At 40.7% G+C, this 25,665-nt stretch overlaps 1 protein-coding gene across 1 annotated transcript in view; it reads right to left on the bottom strand.

Moving 5' to 3' along the window:
- Positions 1-7,850: 7,850 nt before the first annotated feature.
- Positions 7,851-25,665, bottom strand: part of LOC140480632 (cytoplasmic dynein 1 light intermediate chain 1-like) — a 52,612-nt gene continuing 34,797 nt past the window's right edge. The window contains exons 11-13 of the mRNA XM_072575760.1: positions 25,317-25,437; positions 24,146-24,256; positions 7,851-8,741 (exon numbers count right to left, since the gene is read on the bottom strand). Coding sequence (XP_072431861.1) covers positions 8,632-8,741; positions 24,146-24,256; positions 25,317-25,437 — 342 coding nt within the window. The 3' untranslated portion in view covers positions 7,851-8,631. The remainder of the gene's footprint in view (positions 8,742-24,145; positions 24,257-25,316; positions 25,438-25,665) is intronic.

Raw genomic sequence — 25,665 nt, 5'->3', positions numbered from 1 at the left:
CCTAAAGCGCTCTGCTAGGAGGCGCCCAGTCTCCCCAATGTAGAGGAGACCACATCGGGAGCAACGGATACAATAAATGATATTGGTGGATGTGCAGGTGAAACTTTGATGGATGTGGAAGGATCCTTTAGGGCCTTGGATAGAGGTGAGGGAGGAGGTGTGGGCACAGGTTTTACAGTTCCTGCGGTGGCAGGGGAAAGTGCCAGAATGGGAGGGTGGGTCGTAGGGGGGTGTGGACCTGACCAGGTAGTCACGGAGGGAACGGTCTTTGCGGAAGGCGGAAAGGGGTGGGGAGGGAAATATATTCCTGGTGGTGGGGTCTTTTTGGAGGTGGCGGAAATGTCGGTGGATGATTTGGTTTATGCGAAGGTTGGTAGGGTGGAAGGTGAGCACCAGGGGCGTTCTGTCCTTGTTACGGTTGGAGGGGTGGGGTCTGAGGGCGGAGGTGCGGGATGTGGACGAGATGCGTTGGAGGGCATCTTTAACCACGTGGGAAGGGAAATTGCGGTCTCTAAAGAAGGAGGCCATCTGGTGTGTCCTATGGTGGAACTGGTCCTTTATACCTTGTAACCCTGTCGAGCCCTGTCTGACCCTTGCTTTCTCAACTTTAAGTAAGCTTCCTTCTTCCTCTTGACTAGATGTTTCACACCAAATGTTATCCAAGTTTCATTCACCCTACCATCCCTTCCTTGCCTTAGTGGGACAATTCTATTCAGCACTCGCAGCAAGTGCTCCCGAAACAACCTCCACATTTCTGTCGTGCATTTCCCTGAGAATATCTGTTCTCAATTTATGCTCCACAGTTCCTGCCCAATAGCATTTTAATTACCCCTCCCCCAATTAAATACTTCCCCATACTGTTTGCTCTTATCCCTCTCCAAGGTCAGGGAGTTGTGATCACTATCACCGTAATGTTCTCTCATCGAGAGATCGGACACCTGACCCAGTTTGTTGCCAAGCACCAAATCCAATATGACCTCCCCTCTAGTCAGCCTATCTACATATTGAGTAAGGAATCTTTCCTGGATACACCTGACAAAGTCTGCTCCATCCAAATAATTTGAACTCAGCAGGTTCTATTCAATATTAGGAGGTTGAAATTACCCATGACAACAACCCTGTTACTTCTGCACCTTTCCAAAATCTGCCTCCCAGTCTGCTCCTCCATGTCTCTGTTGCTGTTGGGAGATCAATAGAAAACTCCCAATAAAATGACTGTTCTTTTCCCGTTTCTGACGTCTGCCCATACTGACTCAGTAGACAACCCTCGACAACCTCCCTTTCTGCAGCTCTGATACTATTCCTGATTAGCAAGGCCACTCCTTCACCTCTTTTACCTCCCCTCATCCTATTTGAAACATCTAAACCCTGGAACATCCAACAACCATCCCTGTGATATCCAAGTCTCCATAATGGCCATAACATCATAGCTCCAAGTACTGATCCATGCTGTAAGTTCATCGCCCTTATTCCTGACACTTCTTGTGTTAAAATAGACACACTTCAACCCATCACACTGACTGCAACTTTGCCCTATCAACTGTCTATCCTTCCTCACAGACTCTCTGCATGCTGTATCTGCCTGTTCACCAGCTACCCCGTCCCTGATCTGTAGCTCCGGTTCCCATCCCATTAGTTTTAACTAGTTGGTTTGGCCGTTACTCCTTGGGAGGTTAAAAAGAAGAGGCAATCCTGCAAAAGCAAAAGGTTCATAGGAGTAGAGAAGTTTCTTCCCCCTGTGGGAAAGTCTAGAACCAGAGGGCATATCTCAGAGTAAGAGATGTTTTGCATTTAGGAGGAGAAATTGCTTCTGTCAGAGATTAGCGAAACTGTGGGACTGTAAAGGTTGTGTTGATAAGAAATTCAATGATGTAATGCACGTTTTAAATCTGTAAAGAAATGGCAGGAGAAAAGGCAGCAAAGTGGGATTGTGAATTATTGGCTTAACCATGATATCATTAAATGCCAGATGGGATATGAGGGGAGGAGGAGAAAGACTGCTAATGGTGCAGATTAACTGATCAGAAAGTGAGAATGACAGAACAATAGTGTGTCTAAATGTCAAACTGGAAAGAACAGATGGTCCTACTGGAGTGGGGGAAAGGAAGAGAGAGGACATGATGACAGTGAATACAAAAGTAAAGCTAGAAGAAAGGGAAGAAATTGGAGTGAGTTCACAATCTGAAGGTGTTGAACTCAATATAGTACTCAGTCCACAAGATTGTAAAGTGCCTAGTCTGAAAGTAAGATCTTGTTCCTCCAGTTTGCGCTGTGATCGGTGGAGCATGGCAGCACGCTGAGGACATGAGCAGGATATTGTGTTAAAATGACACGCTATGGAAAGGTTGGGGTGACCGTTTTGCAAAAGACCTCCAGTCTCTATGTAAGCATGACTCACTATTGCATAAATGCTGCCCCCTCCACACTTACACCAGCGCTGATGAAGAGTCATCTAGACGCAAAACATTAGCTTGCTCTCTCTCCACGATGCTGCCTAATCCACTGTGATTTCCAACTTTTCTTGTTTTCAGTCTGCTCCAATTCAGCTGAATTGCTACTAAAACTGTCAGCTATGACTTTCTAGCTACTTTCTAGTTTCATTCTTATAAAATGATTTTGTCACCTTCTTGTGATGTTGTCATATCTTCTGGTTGCCAGCCACAAGTGGCTTGTGGTTGTGGTAGTTTGATGCCAGCAATACTCTTTGGTTTAATTCAAGGTTAAATCTCAGAGACTATGGGGAGAACTAGCCACTTGGATACAAGCTAGACACTTGGCTCAAAGCTGGAAGATAAAGGTGGAGGGTTGTTTTTCAGATTGGAGGCCTGTGACCAGTGGAGTGTCACAAGGGTCGGTGCTGGGTCCACTACTTTTCGTCATTTATATAAATGATCTTGATGGGAGATTAAGAGGTATGGTTAGTACGTTTGCAGGTGACACCAAAACTGGACAGTGATGAAAGTTACCTCAGATTACAACGGGATCTTGATCAGATGGGCCAATGGGATGAGGAGTAGTATATGGAGTTTAAATTTATATAAATGTGAGGTGCTACATTTTGGGAAAGCAAATCTTAGCAGGACCTTTATACTTAATGGTAAGGTCCTAGAGAGTGTTGCTGAACAAAGAGACCTTGGAGTGCAGGTTCATAGTTCCTTGAAAGTAGAATCGCAGGTAGATAGTATAGTGAGGAAGGCGTTTGGTATGCTTTCCTTTATTGGTCAGAGCATTGAGTACAGGATTTGGGAGGTCATGTTGTGGCTGTACAGGACATTGGTTAGGCCACTTTTGGAATATTGAGTACAAGTCTGGCTTCCTTCCTATCAGAAAGATGTTGTGAAACTTGAAAGGATTTAGAAAAGATTTACAAGGATGTTGCCAGGGTTGGAGGATTTGAGCTACAGGGAGAGGTTGACTATGATAGGGCTGTTTTGCCTGGACTGTCAGAGACTGAAGGGTGACCTTATAGAGGTTTACAAAATTATGAGGGGCATGGATAGGGTAAATAGGCAAAGTCTTTTCCCTAGGGTAGGGGAGTCCAGAACTAGAGGGGCATGGGTTTAGGGTGAGGGGGAAAGATATAAAAGAGGCCTAAGGGGCAACCTTTTCACAGAGGGTGGTACATGTATGGAATGAGCTGCTAGAGGATCTGGTGGAGGCTGGTACAATTGCAACATTTAAAAGGCATTTGGATGGGTATATGAATAGGAAAGGTTTGGAGTGATAAGGGCTGTGTGCTGGCAGGTGTGACTAGATTGGGTTGGGATATCTTGTCGGCATGGACGACTTGGACCGAAGAGTCTGTTTCCATGCTATACATCTCTACGACTCTAAAATTAAAGTTGGAATATACTGTCTAGTTCTGGACTCCCCGACCCCAGGGAAAAGACTTTGTCTATTTATCCTATCCATGCCCCTCATAATTTTGTAAACCTCTATAAGGTCACCCCTCAGCCTCCGACGCTACAGGGCAAACAGCCCCAGCCTATTCAGCCTCTCCCTGTAGCTCAGATCCTCCAACCCTGGCAACATCTTTGTAAATCTTTTCTGAATCCTTTCAAGTTTCACAACATCTTTCCGATAGGAAGGACACCAGAATTGCACGCAATATTCCAACAGGGTAGATTAATAGGAAGGGTGTGGAGGGGATATGGGCCGGGTGCAGGCAGGTGGGACTAGATTGGGTTGGGATATCTGGTCAGCATGGACGGGTTGGACCAAAGGGTCTGTTTCCATGCTGTATGTCTCTATGACTCTATAAAGTACAAGTCCCTGAGGCAGAAAGTAACAAAATTTTAAATTCCTAAGGAAACATAGATTTAAATCAAAATATCGTTGTGCAAATCCTTTCTACTCTTTTGAAAGAAACATTAAATAAAAGGGGCATGGTTAGGGTGATTAGCCAAAGTCTTTTCCCTGAGTGGAGGATTCCAAAACTAGGGGGGGGGGTATAGGTTTCAAGGTAAGAGGGGAAAGATTTAGAAGGGACCTGAGGGGCAACTTCTTCACGCAGAGGGTGGTGTGTGTATGGAATGAGCACTCGTATAAAAGGAGCATTCGTTTTATAGAACATATTGCTTATTGCATGACAGCAACAGGTACAATTGATATTTAGTTTGGGACAATTACGAGTACCCTGTATTAGGAGCAGAGTATGTCTATCTGTCACCATTGGAATCTCATGCAACACTGTTTTTCCACCAAAAGACTAACATCATTAGGTTGGGTAGATCTAATTCAACTGCAACATGAACTATTTCAGAACTGTTATCTTATGTCCTCACCCCTGTAAACCCAAGGTCAAAGATTCTGCTATTATTTGCTTACTTGTACCATCCTGTTCTCCAGACATAGAATATCTAGTCTGGAATTAGGCCATTTGGCCCAACAAGTTCACACCGATGCTCCGAAGAGTAATCCACCCAGACCCATTCTCCTACCCTACACGTCCCTGAACACCATGGGCAATTTAGCAAGACCAATTCACCTAACCTGCACATCCTTGCACTGTGGGAGGAAACCCATGCAGACACAGTGAGAATGTGCAAACTCCACACAGACAGTTACCAGAGGTTGAAATCGAACCCAGGTCCCTGGTACTGTGGGGCAGTACTAACCACTGAGTCACCATGCTGCCCTCATTAATAATTGCTGACCCAAAGTGGGTCCGAGTTGAGCAATACCTCACTTTCAAAACTGATTTCTTCTTGATTTATAAATTTCACTATGGCCTAGTCCTTTCCCGATTCTAATCTTCTTTAAACCTGTAAAACTCTTGTCTATACGGATTCTGGCTTTTTGAGCATCCCAAAAGGTGCTGTCTGAGGATCTATGGTGAATTTCTGCAGTGCATCTTGTACATCGTACACACTACTGCTACTGAGCATTGGTGGTGGAGGGAGTGGATATAATGCCAATCAAACATTTGCTTTGCCCTGTTAGTGTAAAGCTCTTTCAGTGTTGCTGGAGTTGCAACTATCCACGTAAGTAGGGAGGATTCCATTACATTCCGGACTTCTGCCTTCGTAGATAGTGGAAGGCACTGGGGAGTCAGGAGGCTAGTTACTTGCTGTAGTATAGAATCATAGATTCCCTCCACTGTGGAAGTAGTCCATTTGGCCTATCATGATCACATTAACCCTCTGAAGAACATTCCACCCAGAGCCCCCCAACTACCCCAGTAACCCTGGATTTCCATGACCAATTCACCTAACCTGCACATCCGTGGACAGTGAGAAGAAACCCACACAGAAACCAAAGGACAGAATCAAACCAGGGTCCTTGAGGTAGTAGTGCTAGCTACTGAGACACAGTGCCGCCCCAAACACAGTTCCTAGCCTAATAAGGCCAGAGTCAACTACAGTGGACTGGGCAGATAGATTAGTAGGAAAGAAAATAAGAAAGCATTCAAGGGAGTAATCCATGACTCTCGTCAAAAATATATCTGAGTTAGGAGGATAGATTCTGAGAAGGATAAACTGGTAATCGCTAACCAAGGAAGTTAAAGAGAGTATAAAATTGAAAGAAAAAGAATACAAGGAGGCAGTACTTAAAGTTCTGAAGATTGGAATAAATTCAGAATCCAGCAAAGGAGGTCTAAAAAGATACTGACACTATTTCTTTTTACTACCCCTAACCCAAATCCTGTCACTACCACCTTTTGAGTGGCTCAATGGTGTCTAGTTCAGTAAACTCATCCACTCTGCAACCCTCACCCTCACGCGAACAAGCTGTAAAAGCCTCAGAGCGGTTGGACAGTTGCAAACAGACTCTTGCACTCTGGGTCCCCTCAGCTGCTGGCAGAGTCCTGTCAGCACCAATCAAATCAGAACCTAAAACTCCTGGAAAAAAATATCCAGATACCTATCCCCTCCCTGATGTCACAATTTCTGCCTCCAGCTCAATGAGTAAAAGTTACATGACCTTCAAACATACTACAGACATGTTTGCCCTGGATCATACAGGCATCCTAGAGTTCCCTTACATTACAGCCATGACATCACCTGTCATGACATCTTTATTTAAAAAAAAATGAACTACTTATGTTATCCAATTAATTTCTTTTTAAATATATTTTATTAAGTCTGTCACCAGGTGATACCAATAGATCTTAACCACTTAAGAGTCTCAAATATTAGTATTTAGATGTTCAATTGCAATGCCAAAGCGTACAAGGCAATGGGCCAAGTGTTGGAAAATGGGATTAGAGTAATGAGGTGCTGAGTTTTGACTAGTGCAGACTCAATGGGCTGAAGAGGCTTTTTCTGTGCTGTAAATGAACATTGTGCAGATAATGCACTTAATGTCAAATTTCCAACTTTGTGTAATATTGTTCCTTTCCAAATAACTATTTAATTCCCTTCTGAATGTCTCTATTGAACCTGCCTTCATTACACATTCTGGCAATGCTTTCCAGATTCTAACCACGCATGAAAAAGTTTCTCACAGACTCACATTTGATTTTACTCATTACTTTAAATCGATGGCCTCACATTCTCCAATCTTTCAAAAGTGAGAACATTTTCTCTCCAATTATTCTTCTCAAACTGCTCGTTTTTTATTCCTTTAGTCAGTTCTCCTCTTGACCGTCTCCTCTTCTCCATGATTTTGAAGTGAAAGAAGAGAAACAGTTTCCTATCAGAAAAGTTCAATTAAAAATTAAAGATTTAAGGTATTTGTTTTTTGTTGCCAAACAACTTTATATTAGACACTAAATTAGAATGGACTGCTAAAAGGCAATGCCTATAGATTCTACAGTAACCTTCACGGGGGAATTGGGTTCTTTTAAAATAAAAAGGCTTTGGGAAATCATGATATGGGCAAGTGGACAGCACTCAGTGAGCAGACAGAAGTACAATGTGTCAACAGGCTTCATCATTCAAATGTTGAGAGCCACAAAAGAGAACGACATTAAAACAAAGATGAAACTGATCTGTACGGCTCATTTTCATACCAAAGCAAAGCAGTTACCAAATGTGCTACAGAATACCAGAGACAAATAAGATCACGCTTATGTGGTTCAGTGTGCACAAATTCAGATTAGGTAAGCATTTATTTGAAGTAGTGGGTACGTAACTTTCAAAGTTCTTCTGTCTTCATAATTGAAGGCAAGAATTTAATGTTTGCCTCTGCTATTTGGGACTTCAAACAAAAAACTAATGATAAGAAAAAAAATATATGCTGAGTGAAAATAATCTGTATGGAGGCTATCCTTTTCATGGAGCAATGACAGTATGAGAATGTGGTCTCCTAAAGGTAGGCTGAAGATAGTGCAAAGGCAAACACTTTCTTTTAGTGACAGTTGATGGACTAGTACATTTTCTAAATAAACACCAAAGTGTTTTAGTCTGTTGCAGAGAATAAATACAACTTTATTGAAGGATTGCTATCCTTACACATCTTTCTGTAATTAGAAACAGCACAATACAGAAACCAGACAGGGTTAAGTTAAGGAAGTACTATACTAACAACCAGAACAAATGATAAGGTGTTCAAGTTGAAGTAATATACTGTCCTTGGGTGGCAATTTCTGCCCCCTTTCATTTATTTTAACATTGCGATTGACAAGTAACATATTGGTATACAAAAGTAGGCATTGCACCATTTTGTTCAGCATTTTAAAGACTGTTCTAAGAACACTTCAGTTCTGCATACTTGTGAGCCACCAAGAATTCATCTTTGAGGCAGTATTTTCAGGACGCAAGTTTCTGAAAAGTTTATGTAGCCTGGATTCCTGCTATGCCTCTGGGCAGCAATACATGTTTCGATACTGTGTGTCAGGCACCGTATTCACCATCAGTATAGGACATTTCCCAAATTAACACCTGGGAAATACAGATAACACACCAACATTGGCTGCAAATTAGCATTATTTGAACAAAGATTTAAGTTCCAATAATTAAGCTCTTCTCATTATTTTTCCTCTCAGAAAACACATTAGCAGAATCATTTTTGCGGCATTGTATTTTCCTCTCGATACGGTTTCCTTACATACATTGAACAACTCATTGAAGACTCAAAATGTAGTAATCCAGTATACTTCAAAAACAGCCTTTGATCCTCAGTACACCTTCTGAAGGAAAAGGGAGAGGCGAAGCCAATAACACAAGGCATTGTATTAAGTTGCTTTCTTCAGGATGCTTTGTCTTCTGTTATGGATGTGTGAGCTGGAGACACAGCTTCTGGTTTACGTGCAATTCTGTCCAGTTCTGCTTGTACGTCTGTTAAGACTGGTTTGTGGCCTAAAAATTGAAAAAAAAAGTTGTTTGCTTTAGATTTAAAGCAGCAGAAAAGAACGAGATTGGATTTCAATCTACTGCAAATTTAACAGCATATTCGTTATGGCAATAAATGAATAAATAGGCACCAATTTTGAAGATCTGCTCATGTATTTGGTCTTCTATAAATGTTTGTTAAAATCAGAGTCAGGACTAGAATGACACTGATCAATGTCAGAGGTATACATTGCACTCATGTTCCCACAACTTGTTTGAAAATTTTCAATATGAACATTCTCAAAATGCCATTCAGTTTGGTCTTGTCTAAAAAGCACTTTCCATTGATGAAAGCATGTAACTTTACTGTTTTTCTGACCACTGTGTCCCTCTCTTAACTGCATCTCACTTTCCCGCCAACATGCAGCAGGCAAGAGCAAGTAAGCTTTAAATAACAAATGCTGTATTACAGTATACTAAGAAAAGGAGTATACCACATGATGGAAGAGCAAAGTGAACTATGCATCTGATGATATAGTGTGTTATGAATGACATAGTTTGTAGAAGTAAACCTATATGCAATAGAAAGATGCAGGTCAGTCAGTATGGAGAACATATTTTGCATCTGGAACCATTAAGGTGATTACTAGCATCAGCCCTGGTAACCTCAACAAACATTCCTTTAAAGTAACTCAAGAAACCAAGAGTCAAATTCAGATAAACTCCATGAATTTATGGAAATAAGAAGTCAGATTCAAGACCTTACAGCACCACTCAAAACAATGCACATTACCATTCTGCAGCTTTCCTTCAGAGATGGTTGATGTCATGTGACAGAGTACAGAAACCCAGTACAACTTACAAAATGCTTTTCAAAGTTTGTTGCATTTTAAAATCAATTCACTGCAAATAATATAAATATAAATAACCCTATTGTCAAATTGAGCCAAAGTAAATTGTGTGAATCCAAAGAAACAATTGCATACAAATTCAATTGGACAAAAACCTACCAAAAAAGTAATCAAAACCTATCCAAACTGCAAACAGACTTCAATAGATACTGCTGCTAAATCACAATATTCCTAAATGATTCAAGTCCAAATTCCAGAATCAGGACCACTGATGAGTGACAATTCAACAATTTCTGATTTTTTTTAAACAAAGAAGGAAGTAAAGCTTACATTTTCCAGTTGGATCACATTGAAATCCTAGTTCCTGATAAATTGAGAGCCAACCAAGCTGGATTCATTCACTTCATTTGCGAAAAAAAACCAGCTCAATGAATAATGATAGGTATCTAAATACATGCGCCCAGAACTTGCTAGTATAGTTGGCCCAGATCATTACAACATTTTGACAAAAAAAAATTGAGCGACAGAATTTTTAAAAATTGTGCATCGTGGGTTGTTATCCCTCAGCATTGTGTGAAGCAAAAACAGTGGCAGAGTACTATCACATTTTTAATATATTGAACTGGTGTTTAAGAAATCAATTTTACCTCAAGGGAAACGTAGGAAATAAGATTAGATGATTAGATTAGATTCCCTACAGTGTGGAAACAGGCCCTTCGGCCCAACCAGTCCACACCAACCCTCCAAAGAGTAACCCACCCAGACCCATTTCCCTCTGACTAATGCACCTAACACTATGGACAATTTAGCATGGCCAATTCACCTGACCTGCACATCTTTGGACTGTGGGAGGAAACCGGAGCACCCGGAGGAAACCCACGCAGACACGGGGAGAATGTACAAACTCCACACAGACAGTAACCCGAGGCTGGAATTGAATCTGGGACCCTGGCGCTGTGAGGCAGCAATGCTAACCACTGAGTCACCGTGCCACCCTAATAAACTGACAAACTGAAAATGATTTTCTGGAATAGAGTAAATTAGTAAAAAACTGTCAGTTGATGATTTGTTTGGTTCTAATCTTTTGGATAAACCCATTTAGAGTCATTGAGTTGTACAGCATGGAAATAGACCCTTCAGTCCAACCTGTCCATGCTGACCAAATATTCTAAATTAATCTAATCCCATTTACCACCATTTGGTCCATATCCCTCTAAATGCTTCCTATTCATATACTCAGCCAGGTGCCTTTTAAATGTTTTCATTGTACCAGCCTCCATTTCCTCTGGCAGCTCACTCCATACACGTACCACCCTCTGTGAGGAAGAATTTGCCCCTCAGATCACTGAAATTTAAACAATGAACAATGGTATAGCACATATTAGGGACGCCACTCAAACTAGCTTTTGTCTATAATTGTCTACAAATAAAATTAAATATATTGAGTAACTTACAAAATTGCAAATTTGTGAGATATCCTCTTATCTATTAGATCTCACCTCACACCTATTTCAGAACAGCTTGAGTTCATAATGTCATGACAGTTTTACTTGGAAATGTATTTAAATCCTACAGCATGATTGATTAAGAGATTCTGGACTCATGATTGTAAACAATAGTATTGGAATCATGAATACTACAAGATAGATTTGCAATATTAGTAATTGGAAGTCTATTCAAATAAAATATTCATAAATATCTCCAATTTCAAGTTAAGAGAATAGGAAGTAAAATCGTGTGTTACATGATGTAGAGGAAGTGGTATGTGGGAAGACAACATGGTGAGTAACTCAAGTTGTTTTTATTTTTAAAAGAAAGGAAGTTAGTCAATTGAGCAAGCACAAACTATGTTACTCCACAAATCTGACTGAAGTCTTTTAGACTAGGCCATAACTCAACGTACACACCTCCAAACAGTCACAAATAGACCTATTCAATGACACATCAGGCATTAAGGCAAAATAAAATACATACAATTTTGTTTTGATGCAATTTTGCAGCATAAACAAGATGTGAAATAATTTAAGTTAAAATCAACAAATATTTAGACATATACAAATGCAAATACTAAAGAAAGGAATGAAACCAGACAGGCCTCTTGGCATTGACTTAGACTCTGGAAATAGCATCAACAAACCAAACCACATTGACCCTGGCATCTACCCAATAATATGGAAAATTGCCCAGGTATGTCCTGTACATAAGGAGGGCATATCTAATCCACACTATTATTGTCCTACCAGTTCATGTTCGTACATCAACAAAGACTGTTGACAATGCTCTCCTATAAACAAATAAGCTCATCACAGATGCTCATTTTGGATTCCACCAGACATATTCAGCTATTGACCCAGATTACAGCCTCAGTTTAAATATAGACAAAAGAGCCGAACTCAAGAAGGGAGAGGAGGGTGACTGTTCTGATCATAGAGGCAGATTTAGCTAGGTATTTCATTAAGGAGCCCTAGCAAAACTGGAGCCTGTGGAAATGGGGGCAAAACTGCTCGTTGGAGTCACACTGGGCATAGCCTTTTTTGGAGTTCAGTCATCTCAGTCCAAACTCCTGAAAATAGATATTTTCTAATCAATCTCTTCTGTGAAGTTATTACACACCTTTGGAGGTGACTTGAATCCAGGCCTCCTAGTCGAGAGGGAGGGACACTACATTGCACTACCAGAGTCCTCTACAAAGAAGGGGACCAATCACTTCCAGTTCCAGGACATAACTGCAACAGTTCCTCAAGATGAATTTGTCTGACAATCAACAATGGTTTCATGGTCATTATTAGGCCCTTAAATCCAGATTTTTATTTTTATTGAATTCAAATTCTACCATCTGGCATGGCTGGATTCGAACCCAGGTCCCTAGAACATTACCTGGGTATCTGAATTTACACTTTAGCGGTAATACCAGTAGATCATCACTTCCCAAAGTTCCTTAGGTTACTGCTCAGACTCAACCGTCTTCAACTGCTTTCAATGACCTTTTCTCCCTAAGATCAGAAGTGGAAATGCTTGCTGATGACTACATAATTTTCATTTGTAACTCTTCAGATAGTGAAATATCCAATGTGCAAATACAGCACAACCCAGATAACATTCAGGCTTAGGCTGATAAGTGACCGGTAAATAACTCATTATAAATACCAGGCAATGAGCACTGCAACAAAACAAACTATTGCATATTTAACGCTATTACAGTCGCTAAATCCTTCATGATCATCCTTGGGTTTACCATTAACTAGAAACTGATTTGGGCCAGCCATTTAGATGATGGGGCTTCAAAAGCAGATCAGATTTTGGTAATTCTGCAGAAGTACCATCATTGTGGAAGTATCATCTTATCATGCGTCTTCCAAAGCCTGCCCATCATCTACAAGACATCAGTCAGGTATGTGATAGAATACTTTCCACTGGCCTGGATGAGCAGCTCCAAAAGCAGAAGATGGTTTACACTATCCAGATCAAAGCAGCACACTTGACTGGCCGTCCATTCACCACTGATGCACTGTGGCAGAGGTGTCTATCATCTAGAAGGTGTACTGCAGCAAATCACCAAGGCTTCTTTGACTACACCTTACACAACAGGGACCTCTACTACCTGCAAAGATGTGAGCAGCAGGCACACAGGAACACTACTATCGAAGTTCCCCTCCATGTCACACACCATCCTGAACTAAAATCACTACCATCTTTCACTGTCCTGGAGTCAACATCCCGGAATTCACATCCTAACAGTTATCTCAACTGTTTTCTCAGATGTCCCAACAATTCAAGGCAGCAGCTCACCACCACATTTCCCAGGGTAATAGGATTTAGCAGACCATATCACTTGAACAATAAAAGCAATGTTTAATGATGCATCTGCAATAAACTTGTGACACTGCTGTAATGGAAAGTTACTACACATCTCTGATTGGACTGAATATGTTTGAAACAAACTACTGTACATTACTATTTAGAGAGAGTATTTACCTTTCAGAGTTGCACTGCATTTGACCCCAGGTCAGCAATACCAAGTGTTCAATGTATACCTTGGTTTGAAGGATCTTAACATGGCTATCTATTATTTCTCATTTACACCCCACCTCTAGTAATATCAATTGACAGCAAATTGGATGCATGGCGATAGTGCTCAAGAGACATAGGAAGGTGGGCAAATCCATCCCCAAAATCCATTCATGGGGTGACCAGAGAAAAAGCACTCTCAAAAATAGGAGCTAAGGAGATGAAAACGATCTGCTCCTCCAATCACAGCCTAGGCTTCTTCTGCATTTGCTGCTGACAGCTAGTAATGAAGTATAGGGCATGAGGAGAAGATATTTTTAAAAGGGGTCACAGGGAGTGGGCAGGAGTTCCAAAGAGAGGTACAGGAAGTGGGCAGTTCCAAACGGGGCCTCAGGGAGAGGACAGGCTTCCAAATGGGTGTACACAGACAGAAGGCTCCCTGACCTTAATCTTCAACATTCACTCCCTTTACCACCAAAGCAATAGCAACAGTGTACATCACCTACAAGAAGCACTGTAGCAATGCACCAAGTCTCGTTTGACAGCACTTTTCAAACTAGTGATCTCTACCCCTAAAAGGGCAAGAGCAGATCTATGAGAACATCGCTAGCTGCATGTTCTCCTCCAAGTCATACATCGTGACTGGTATTATATTAACATTTCTTCTCTAGCAGAGGTTCAAAGTCTGCAGCTGCCATTCAGTGCTGTAGGTGTAACTACACCACGTAGACTACAGCATTTGAGAGGTCAGCTCAGCACCACATTCTCCATGGCAATTGCGGATGAACAATAAATCCTGGGCTAGCCAGCAATATCCACTTTTCCTGATAAAATAAGTTTGGCCATGTCAATGTTCTCCATATGCCAGAAGAACATGCAGAGTTTCATAGAGATTGTCTCAACTTAGTGAATCCTAAAACTGGTACAAATCAGGAGACCATTCCGCTTTTTGTCTGCGCACCAGGTTTCCCAAATTAGAAACTCATCTAGTTCCAATCTCCTTCCTTCCTCTCTGTACATTCTTCCTGTTCAGGTAAGAGTCTAATTCCTTTATGAATGGATTGTTTGGATTTGGACTACCTAAGAAGAAACAAGAAACAAGACCACAATAGATTTTAAAAAGGAGAAAAATATCTGTAAAGAAAATGCTAACAAGCATACAGAGAAAGGGCTGGGATTGACTTTTTGACTGTCACTATGTTGTAGGTTCACAGTTGTACATTCAGCACCAAAGCGCAGTATTGCTAATGCTGAAATATTCACCCTCTATTTAACGTATTCACGAGTCCTGAACTCCAACAGATGGGTTAGTGTTATTCCTCTGTATGAAGTGGAAAGGAGAAACAATTTCAACCACCTTTATCTTTCCCATAGTATTATGTTGGAGAATGTGAGGACTGCAGATGCTGGAGCAGCATGGTGGCACAGTGGTTAGCACTGCTGCCTCACAGCGCCAGAGACCCGGGTTCAATTCCCGCCTCAGGCGACTGTGTGGAGTTTGCACGTTCTTCCAGTGTCTGCGTGGGTTTCCTCCCACAGTCCAAAGATGTACAGGTCAGGTGAATTGGCCATGCTAAATTGCCCGTAGTGTTAGGTAAGGGGTAAATGTAAGGGTATGGGTGGGTTATGCTTCGGCGGGTCGGTGTGGACTTGTTGGGCCGAAGGGCCTGTTTCCACACTGTAATGTAATCTACCAGAGTCGCAAGATGCGGTGCTGGAAAAACACAGCAGGCCAGACAGTTTCCAAGGAGCAGGAGAATCAACTTTTTGGGCACAAGCCCATCTTCAGGAATGAAGTTGGTGTGCCAAGCAGGCTGTAGTAAAAGGCGGCGGGGGGGGGGGGGGGGGGGGCGAGAGGGAACTTGGGGGGGGGGGGGGGGGGGAAAGAGGCACTGGGAATACGATAGGTGGAAGGAGGTGAGGGTGAGGGTGATAGGCCGGAGAGGGGGTGGGGGCGGAGAGGTTGGGAAGAAGATTGCAGGTCAAGAGGGTGGTGCTGAATCTGAGAGTTGGGACTGAGATAAGGTGGGGGGAGGGGAAATGAGGAAACTGGAGAAATCTACATTCCATAAGACCTAGGAGTGGAAGTAAGGCCATTCAGCCCATCGAGTCCACTCCGCCATTCAATCATGGCTGATGGGCATTTCAACTCCACTTACCCGCATTCTCCCCGTAGCCCTTAATTCCTCGAGACAACAAGAATCTATCAATCTCTGCCTTAAAGACATTTAGTGTCCTGGCCTCCACTGCACTCTGCGGCAATGAATTCCACAGGCCCACCACTCTCTGGCTGAAGAAATGTCTCCGTATTTCTGTTCTGAATTGACCCCCTCTAATCACCTAGTCCAATTATGTTTTTTTTGCCTTTGTGGTTCCTCAATTCCACCCACACAGACTCCACATCATCTGACACTATGTCATTCAGTGCCATAGATTTAATTTTGTTCTTAACTAACAAGGCAACCCCACCCCCTCTGCTGACCTCCCTGTCTTTTCGATAAGTTGAAAATCCTTGGAGGTTTAGCTGCCAGTCCTGACCCCCCTGTAACCAAGTCTCTGTGATGCCTACCACATCATAATCATTCACTATGATCTGTGCCATTAGTTCATCTGCTTTGTTACCTGAATGCTCGTAGCATTCATAAAGTGCCTTAATGCTAACTTTCTTATCATTACAGATATTGGAAGTCATATGATGTCCTAAGTTATCCTTGCTTTTTTCTGCATTCCCAGTCTGCCTCAATTTTAAATCCTCCTGGACACATGCTATCCTGCTGCTTATCTTTCCATTTAACGCCATACTCCCTGTCGCACTTTTTTGCGCTTCTTGCAGTTGCTGGGGAAGGTGCCGGGAGTGGAGGTTGAGTTGTTGGGGGGGGTGTGGACCTGACGAGGGAGTCGCGGAGGGAGTGGTCTCTCCTGAATGTAGAAAGGGGTGGAGAGGGAAATATATCCCTGGTGTTGGGATCTGTCTGGAGGTGGCGGAAATGACGGAGGATGATACGGTGTATCCAGAGGTTGGTGGGGTGGAAGGTGAGGACCAGTGGGGTTCTGTCCTGGTGGCGATTGGAGGGGCGGGGTTCAAAGGCGGAGGTGCGGGAAGTGGAGGAGATGCGGTGGAGAGTGTCGTCGACCATATCGGAGGGGAAAGTGCGGTCTTTGAAGGAGGAGGCCATTTGAGTTTTTGGTAGTGGAATTGGTCCTCCTGGGAACAGATGTGGTGGAGGCGGAGGAATTGGGAATATGGGATGGCGTTTTTATAGAGGGCAGGGTGGGAGGAGGTGTAATCTGTTGTCAGCATAGGCCACCTTTCTGCATTGAATTTTGACAGCATGAAAGAAAGCAAATAGAATAAAAAACATGATTGTGCCATGAATTTCCAGGTAATAGTCGGCACAGGTGGAACCTTGAAATGATTATGATGCATTATTTTAAAAAAGCTTAAGGAAGAGAGGTTCAGGCAGGTCAATAGCAAAGTTAATATCAGAAAGTGCAAATGCCTTTGACAGAAAGTGGGCAAAAAAAAGATTCATTTAAATAACTCATCATACCAAGATTTCAGTTGTGTCTAGATGCTAACTCAATAATCATTACTACTACAGTACAGTATCACTTTTGTGGTATTGTTGAAGTTGGATGGGATGTGGTAGTTATTCCTCAGTGGAACTAACTTGCTGCAATATACAGTCAGCCAATTTGGTTAAAAGGAGGCACAGAGAGAAGAAAGAGAAATGCTTAGTGGTTTCCTTCCCAGTGGCATTTAATAATAATTGATAACTGCAGGAGCGTCTGAACATATGAATCTCACATTTCAAGTCTGGAACCTGATAAGACTGTATAAGACATCACAAATGCATAGATAGTGCTGAGAAAGTTTAACTACCGAATGGATGTCAGATGGGCGATCTGCTTTTTGAGCATTACACACAAGGCAACGTCTGGGGATAGACAGCGAGGTATACCTGTCTTCACTTTTCATAGAAGTCTGTAACATTAAGGAGGACACAGACCTCAAACATTGTGGTCACAACCAACTCCTGGTCTGTCCACATTTGTATTACCTTGGTGTCCAGGAATTTCAGACCCTCAGTTATGTTTTCCAATTAGTTAATGTTCATGTTGCCGAACTGCTGGCTATAGCAACTAGGTAATAATATTCTTGAGCATGGTAACTAGCTGAATGATTAAAATCACACTTTTATGGAACTTTTACTTGTATTACACATCATTATATCGATGGTTTGAATTATTATTTCCTGGGATTCTATCAGAATAAACCAATGGATGTGACCTCGGTACATAATGAATTAACAGAGAGATTCAAGTGGTGCTTTATATGCCAGCAGTAAAAATGAGTCAATACTGACACTATGTACACTTTAAATTGCACTTATCTCATGATATTCAATTGGTATTCATCAACTTAGTTCAATACAATGTCAATTTTAAGCGCAGAGTACACTTTCCAAAATTTTCAAAAATATTTAAATTGTACTTGACTGAATTTTTTTACATGCATTCTAAAATGGACATCAGTTATTTCTGTAACTGCTTTTTCTAAAAAAAACTATAAATCATCATAGCTGGAACTGCAAAGCTGGTCTGACTGATGTACATTTTTACCAATCAATTCGGACAATAAAGACCAAGTAGTTTGCAAATTGATGATAACTGGTTTCTTTTGTGCCCAATGGCTTTAAAAAAAAACAAAATTGGCATTCAAATTTAAAGCAAACTGGAATAAAGTAAAAAGAATGGACATGCTCAGCCACTGTGAAAGAAAGCTAATTTGTGCAACCTTAGTGATTCCAAAAAGCTCAAAGCTTAAGCAAAACACTGACCTTAACGGGGCCAACAACCTGCAGCAACTGTCACCACACACAGAACAAGAAGAAAGTTAGAACAAGAATGCATTGTGCAGACATACAATGTCTAAATTTAAAATGTAAAATGAACCATTAACCAATGATATGTTGGTTACACTCCACGGTTCAATATGCCAAAAATACCAGGGGTTTATTTACAACAAATAATATGGTCACACAAATTAAGAAGCAACTATTATTCTTACAAGCAGTTTTGCATTCTTTGATATAGCTTTTGGAGTCATCTCAGTGAAGTGGCCAATTTGAATTACGACAGATGGCTGTTTTTGGGATGAGGTAACTGCCTTTTTGAGGTCATGTAAAATACCCGATGGCAGAATTTCAGGAAATGTAGTGATGTCACTGAATATCCTGGTCATTATTAACCACTCAACCAACATTGCTAAGACAATCTGTTTAACCAAGCCTCTTATTAGCGTTTGCAGTAACCACGTTTTCCTACATTACAACAGAATAGACACGGTAAAAACAGATGCTGGAAACCAGAGTTTAGATTAGAGTGGTGCTGGAAAAGCACAACAGTTCAGGCAGCATCCGAGGAGCAGTAAAATCGACGTTCTGCCAAAAGCCCTTCATCAGGAATACAGGCAGAGTGCCTGAACAGTGGAGGGATAAATGAGAGGAGGGTGGGGGTGGGGAGAAAGTAGCATAGAGTAGAATAGGTGATGAAGGTTATAGATTAGGGAGGAGGGTGGAGTGGATAGGTGGAAAGGAAGATAGGCAGGTAAGACAAATCATGGGGACAGTGCTGAGCTGGAGTGAGGTAGGGGAAAGGGGATATGACGAAACTTACAGAATAGACACTTCAAAAAGTCATACATTCACTGCAAAGCAAATTGGGATTTCCTGAAATTATGAAGGGTGCTATATAAATTGAGATATTTTCCTTCCATGTACTAATAATTGGATTGTGAAAATGTTTAGCCTACTTTGAGGAAACAATCATGAATTGATATTCAGAAAACATTTCATCCTTAAAAAGTCCTGACATTGAAGATTTTGCAATGGAAAACAACATTGTTTGTCTTGTATGAATTCGTGTTATTTTTGAATCAGGGAAAAAGACTCACATTGCTCCACAAAGATGATGATGATATCGTACGTAACAGAGCTGAAAATTTGCAATCTATTACAGGCTATTAAACAAAGTGTCTGTAATTGAAGATCCTTAGTTTGTACTGCTTTGCACTCCTGTTTGTTGTAGCATCAGCAAATTAACTGGTAGGTGGTATTGTGGATGTGGTGTATTTTCATTAAATTAGTGTATCTGTGTATCAGGTTGTATAGCAGACATTTTGATTCAAACTTGAAATAAAATCAGATTATTGTGGATTTTACGAAATTTTGAATGGGCAAATGGATATGGAGACATTAAGGTATTGAGATACAACACTTACTTTTCAGTCAATCCTACAGTAACATACAAAGTTTTTTTCTAACTCTCCTATAAAAGGCTGAAGGTTAAAGATAATGCAGAAGGCTGCAAGATACTTTTAAAGGAATAGTACAGAAGTTATCCCTGGTGTCCTGGCTAATCCTCGTTGCAAGCTACAAAGGAAATATTATTTGTCATTATCACACTCTGTTTGTGAAAGCGTGTAGTGTACAAATTTGTTATGTTGTCCACAGTACACCAGTGATCAGTACACCATGTCGAAATTAATTTAAAAGTGGGCATTGCTGCAGTTAGAAATTCACTGGACTAGTAATCCAGAGGTCCCGGCTAACGCTTGCCAGACAAGTGCAAATCCCATCATGGCAGTTTGTGGAATTTAAATTCAATTAATAAAATCCAAAAGTGAAAGCTGTTTCCATAATGGTAACCTTGACAATAAATCCCATCGTCAAAAAAACTCATCTGGTTCACTAATGGATCGGCCAGCCATGCTGACATGACCCCTGACCCATAGTGAAGTGGTTGACTCTTAACTGCTCTCTGAAATAACTCAAGCAATACATTCTGTTAAAGAGGCAAAGAGGGATGAACATAGCTGGCCAGAGCCAGGGAATTCTGCAATACTTAGTTAACTTCCTGACTGTCCAAGCTTGGCAACCACAGAAGACATGAGCCAGGAGAGTGACAGATTAGTCTCTGTATGCCTGAATGGGTGCAGCTCCAACATTCAGGAAAATGCGTGCCACCATCCAGGACAAAGCAGATCTCCTAAATGGAGCTCCGATCACCACCTTTTCTATTCACACCACCACCAGTAATGCAGCGGCCAGTACTATGCATTATCTACAAATAGTAAAGTAGTGACTCTCCAAGGTTCCCACACATTCCAAACCAGTGACCTTTACACCACTAGAACGGCAAGAGCAACAGGTGCATTTGCTTACCCCCATCTGCAAGCTCCTGTGCGAGTCATACATCATCTTGGTTTTGAAATATATTGTCATTCCTTCACTGAGTCAAGATCCCAGAACTCATTCTCGAAGTGCTTTGTGGGTGCCCCTAACAGACAGATTGCAGCAGTTCAAGGCTGTGGCCCTCAATCACCTTCTCAAGGGGTAATAAGAATCGGCAAAGAGAGATGCCACATCCCACTAACAAAACCAAACCTCAAAAACTGTAAAGCACTTTGGGAAATCTGAGGTCAGGGCATGCATATGCTTCTGAAGAAATTTCCCGAAAATAATTCTTAAATATGTGAAATCAATTACTGGATGGATTTACTGTAGCGCTTTTCTCTAATGTAGCATCACACCCATGCTACTGGTGAGATATCACCATAATTCTGAAGGATATAAAGGAAAGTCTTATTGCTCTCTGTAAGTTTTCCCAGTTGTGGACTTACAGATGGTAAAAAGTTCAGTTAATAGGATTAATTACACGCACTATTACATATCATCAGTACTTTTTTGGTTTTTTAAATTATTGGCAATTAAATATATTACTCTACACATAACTCAGTCTGGTTTTAAAAACCAAGCACAGCATATAGTGTTTTAAACCCAATTAGCTGTGTGCTGAACTGAAAAATAGTTGAAATTTCTACAAGCATGTTTCTTTGTGTACTGCAAAATAAAATTTAGTCAAGTTGCTAAACTTGCATTTTCAGATTTTCTGAAATAGTTAATTCTGTAGGAGTGGATTTATAATATTTGGTATAGCAGGTACATATTGAAAAAAATTGTCCTTTTGTAAAATTGGGACATTGGTGTCACCCAGAAGTAAACTGTCTTTCACTTTTAACTGACCATACTAAAACGAAAGAACAACTTTGGTTTATCAAAGTAACACATTGCGAGTATGAGCATCCTTTAGAAATTGTGTAAAGGAGATTTGTATTTAAGAGAAATTATGTTGGTTTAATTATCAGAGAGGGGGATCACAGGAAATGTTACCCAAAGTTTAAAGTTAAACCTAGGTGCCAAAACTGAAAATGTGACTGATGTCAGCCAATAGTTAGTTGGTCGTTTGATATACTTTGGTTTGCAATGGGAGAAAAAAAATGTAAGGGATCCAGGCACTGAACATACAAAGGGATTAGTGTGACACTGAAGAATTTTCTAGAGACAAAATGTAGTTCATCAGGTGGAGGTGGTTGCATATTTGAAATGTCACTGGACTAGTAATCGAGAACCTCACATTAATGATCTCAGGACATGGTTTCAGAAACTACCAGCAAAGCTGGTAAACTTTGAATTCACAAAATCTGGATTCAAAGCTAGTCTAATGGCAACCGTGTAACCAGTGTCAATTGGTTCAGTAATGTTCTTCAGGAAAGGCCATTTGCTAGCCTCCTCTAGTTGAGAGATAATGGTCATGTGAAACGGTTTAGCAAGCCACTCTGTTATATTAAACCGCTACAAGGTTTGAACAAAGGAATGGCATCGAACAATGGCCTAAACACAGGCATTGAACAATGGCAAATACATTCCTGCTAACTCTGCAAAGTCCTACTTACTAGCATCCAGAGGTTTGTGCCAAAACTTGTGCGTTCCAGCCATATAAATACCGTCTACAAGAACAGTTCAGAGGCTAGCACTTCTGTTGCAAAGGCCTGCCTGCCATTTATAGGCCAGAAGTCCAGAATGTGATGGAAGACTGACCTGAAGCAAAGCTCCAACAATATTCAAAGAGCACCATTCAGGATAAAACAGGCTGTTGGACTGCACCACATTCACATCTACAAATTCCTCAGCAGCAGTGCATACCATCTATTAGATGCATGCAGTAACTCACCAAGGCTCCTCCAATAGCTCCTTCCAAGCCCTAACCTCTGATACTTTGAAAAAGCGATGGACAGCAGATGCATGGGACCACCACCTCCTTTAAGTTCCCTCCAAGCCACACACTATCTTGGCTTGGAACTACACCACCTTTCCTTCACTGTCCCTGGGTCAAGATTCTGAACGTCCTTCCCAAAAGCATTATGGATGGTTCCACATCCCAAACATTGCAACAGTTCCATAAGGCAGCTCACCACCATGTTCTCCAAGACAATGAGGGATGAGTAAAAAAAATGCTGGACCAGTCACAAATACATACCATGGATAAATAAAAATCATTGAAGATGTAGATAAATGAGGGACAAAGCCTAGGCAGTCAAGAATTTGAAATGTAACCCTAAATAACATCCCTTTTACATCAAAAGATTACAACATAAGAAAGTGGGGTTGTGATAGGAGATGCGACAATTACAAGGAATGTTTAAAGAAGAGACAATTTGTTAATGATTCCAACCTGAAACTTTAGGTAGTGGCAAGTGTACACTCATTAATGTGAAATGCAGAGTTTAACCAGACGGTGACACATTTAGGCAGTATAGTGGTCAGTGAATTAGCTAACTTAAGGTGGCTTTTGTCATTACTGAAGTTAATTTAATCTATACCACGATCAATATGACGAACGCGCCAATTTAAGAAATATCAATCATCAATTTCAGGTCAGAACTAATGTGGGAAATGGGTCTGTCAACTATGTTGTGGGGATTTGGAAAGCTACACCCTTGAAGCATGGAGGGGCTATAAAGATCGGGGATAGGGGGAACATATTCCGAAAGACCAAGTTGGTGAGATATTTAGACTTGAGGACATGGGGCCAATGACACAAAGTCAGCTCTTCTAGAATGCCACTTAACAGCTATTTCTAGCAGACTTGGCCTCCTTTTAGAGGCCATACTGAAACATAGTCTGTCAGCAAGAAGTTTGATTGACTGAGCTTCGGTAGAACTTTTAAAAGAATCAGCCCCCACATTGTGTCAGGAGATTAGTTGCCTGGTTCATTCAGTCTCTATTCAAAGCAGATGTGTGCGAGTTCAAGCTGAGTTGCACTTGGCTTTGAGATCTTTAACATTTTAAAGAGTTTAGGTAATACAGACCCATCTGTTTGGTGTGGGGACCTACTGTAATAAGTGATGGTGCTACTGTGGCTGAACAAGAAGGGGAAAAAAAAGGAGCATATTTTAAAAAATTACAAAAACCTAAACTTGCCAATTCTTTTAACACAAAGATTCCATCATATTATTATTCCAAGCTTTGTTGCATTTTAACTTAATTTATTTTGGATTGTAACCTCTTCATAATGCAGTTCTTAAAATACCAAATGATGCTGCAAAGGTTTTAGTTATAAATTAATCAGGAATTGAGATAGCAGTTGCAAAGCATTTCGAGACCTATTACACTATGTAAAGCCGAGTTATTAAACATTTAATAAAATAAATAAAAATCCATTGCTTACCACTTTTCTTTGCAGAGCCCTGTAAATTACTACCACTTCCTCCAGGCGAGCCAGTCTTTTTGCTTAGAAGACTGTTGAAAAAATTCGCCAAAACTCCTTCGCTTGCTGCTCCTGGAAATGCAAAACACAAAAAACCCTTTTAAAAACTGTTATAAAATTGACAAGTCTAAGTTAACTTCAAAACTTTCTTATGCTTACACTAAGTTTACACTGAATCAGAATTGCACAAAGCAGTCTAAAGTAGCAAATCAACTGTTCATTGGAATGAGGGTTTAACAGATGAAAGTTGTTCAATTTAAAGAAATGTCCTAGAATTTTATACAAAGGGAAGAATACAAAATATTTTTTAAAAAAATTATACCATGCACATCTCCCTTTATGGAATCATGAACAGTACTGCTCAGGAAGCCATTCAGCTCAATGAGCCTGTGCTGGTTCTTTCATCGAGAAAAGATTTCTCCACATCACCAACTATTTCTCCTTTGAGTATTTATTCAATTCCATTTTGACAGCTATCTGATCTGTACCTCTATCCCTCAATGCAATGCAATGCATTCTAGATCCTAACCATTCTGGGTTAAAAGAAACAGTTGATCACAAATAAAAATACACCTTTTGCTGTTTCTGCTGTAGTCTCAATTCTTCACTCTAATTAGTCAATTCAGCTTCCAAGTGCACACAGCTTTTTCTTTTATTTTCAAGTTGTAATAGTCTGACTTTCAGCCCATTTTTATACAGGCTTCATCTTACATGTGTTGTAAAATTTCTGCATGCCTCAGATGCTACATTAAGAATTACACAATTTGAATATCTTCTTTAGACAACTTGAGTGCAGGTTGAAGGTGGAACTGCAATTTCCGAGGGGGCCTGGGACATTGTGCCAAGATATATTGAAAGTTAAATATACCAGGCCTGACATTTCAATTTTCTCTTTAGCTACTTCAGCACAGAACATTTACCATTTCCAATTCTGTACATTTGTCTGTTATTAAATTTCATTTAGCTGTGTCTGCAAACTTAGATAATTTGCCCAAATCATTTGGACTATGGAAGATGATAATTCCTTTTAAAAATTAGACAGATTTGGAGGTGTTATACTTAAAAAGGCACTGCTACATTCTGGACAGTGGGAAAGATGGATGAGAAAACAGGTAAAATCATTCCCAACTACCTTTTATATTGGGATCAATCTTTTTGTTTCCTGCTGGAATAGGAGTTACGTTAACAACGCTGGCACTTCCAGTTCGGCTTGGTGTTCTTGGAGAACCTCCAGCAACTCTTGTTGCAGAATCCTGAACAAAAATAAGTAATTAGGATTTGCAATAAAATGCAGACATTGAAGAACTATAGGTCATATATTCCTGTGCAATTTTACAGTCCTTCTTAATGTTCAGTCTTTCAAAAGCTTCTCCTCTTTCCTAAAGTTGCCAACTCTTTGGCAGTCTTAAGTTATAGAAACACTGGTCACCTTTTGATGCTTAACCATGTTGTCATTTGTCTTGATATGTTGGTTCGAAATA

The sequence above is a fragment of the Chiloscyllium punctatum genome, chromosome 8 (assembly GCF_047496795.1).
Source record: "Chiloscyllium punctatum isolate Juve2018m chromosome 8, sChiPun1.3, whole genome shotgun sequence".
NCBI classification, from domain to species: domain Eukaryota; kingdom Metazoa; phylum Chordata; class Chondrichthyes; order Orectolobiformes; family Hemiscylliidae; genus Chiloscyllium; species Chiloscyllium punctatum.
The sequence above is the reverse complement of the archived record's forward strand: the minus strand, read 5'-3'. Positions and strand labels throughout refer to the sequence as shown.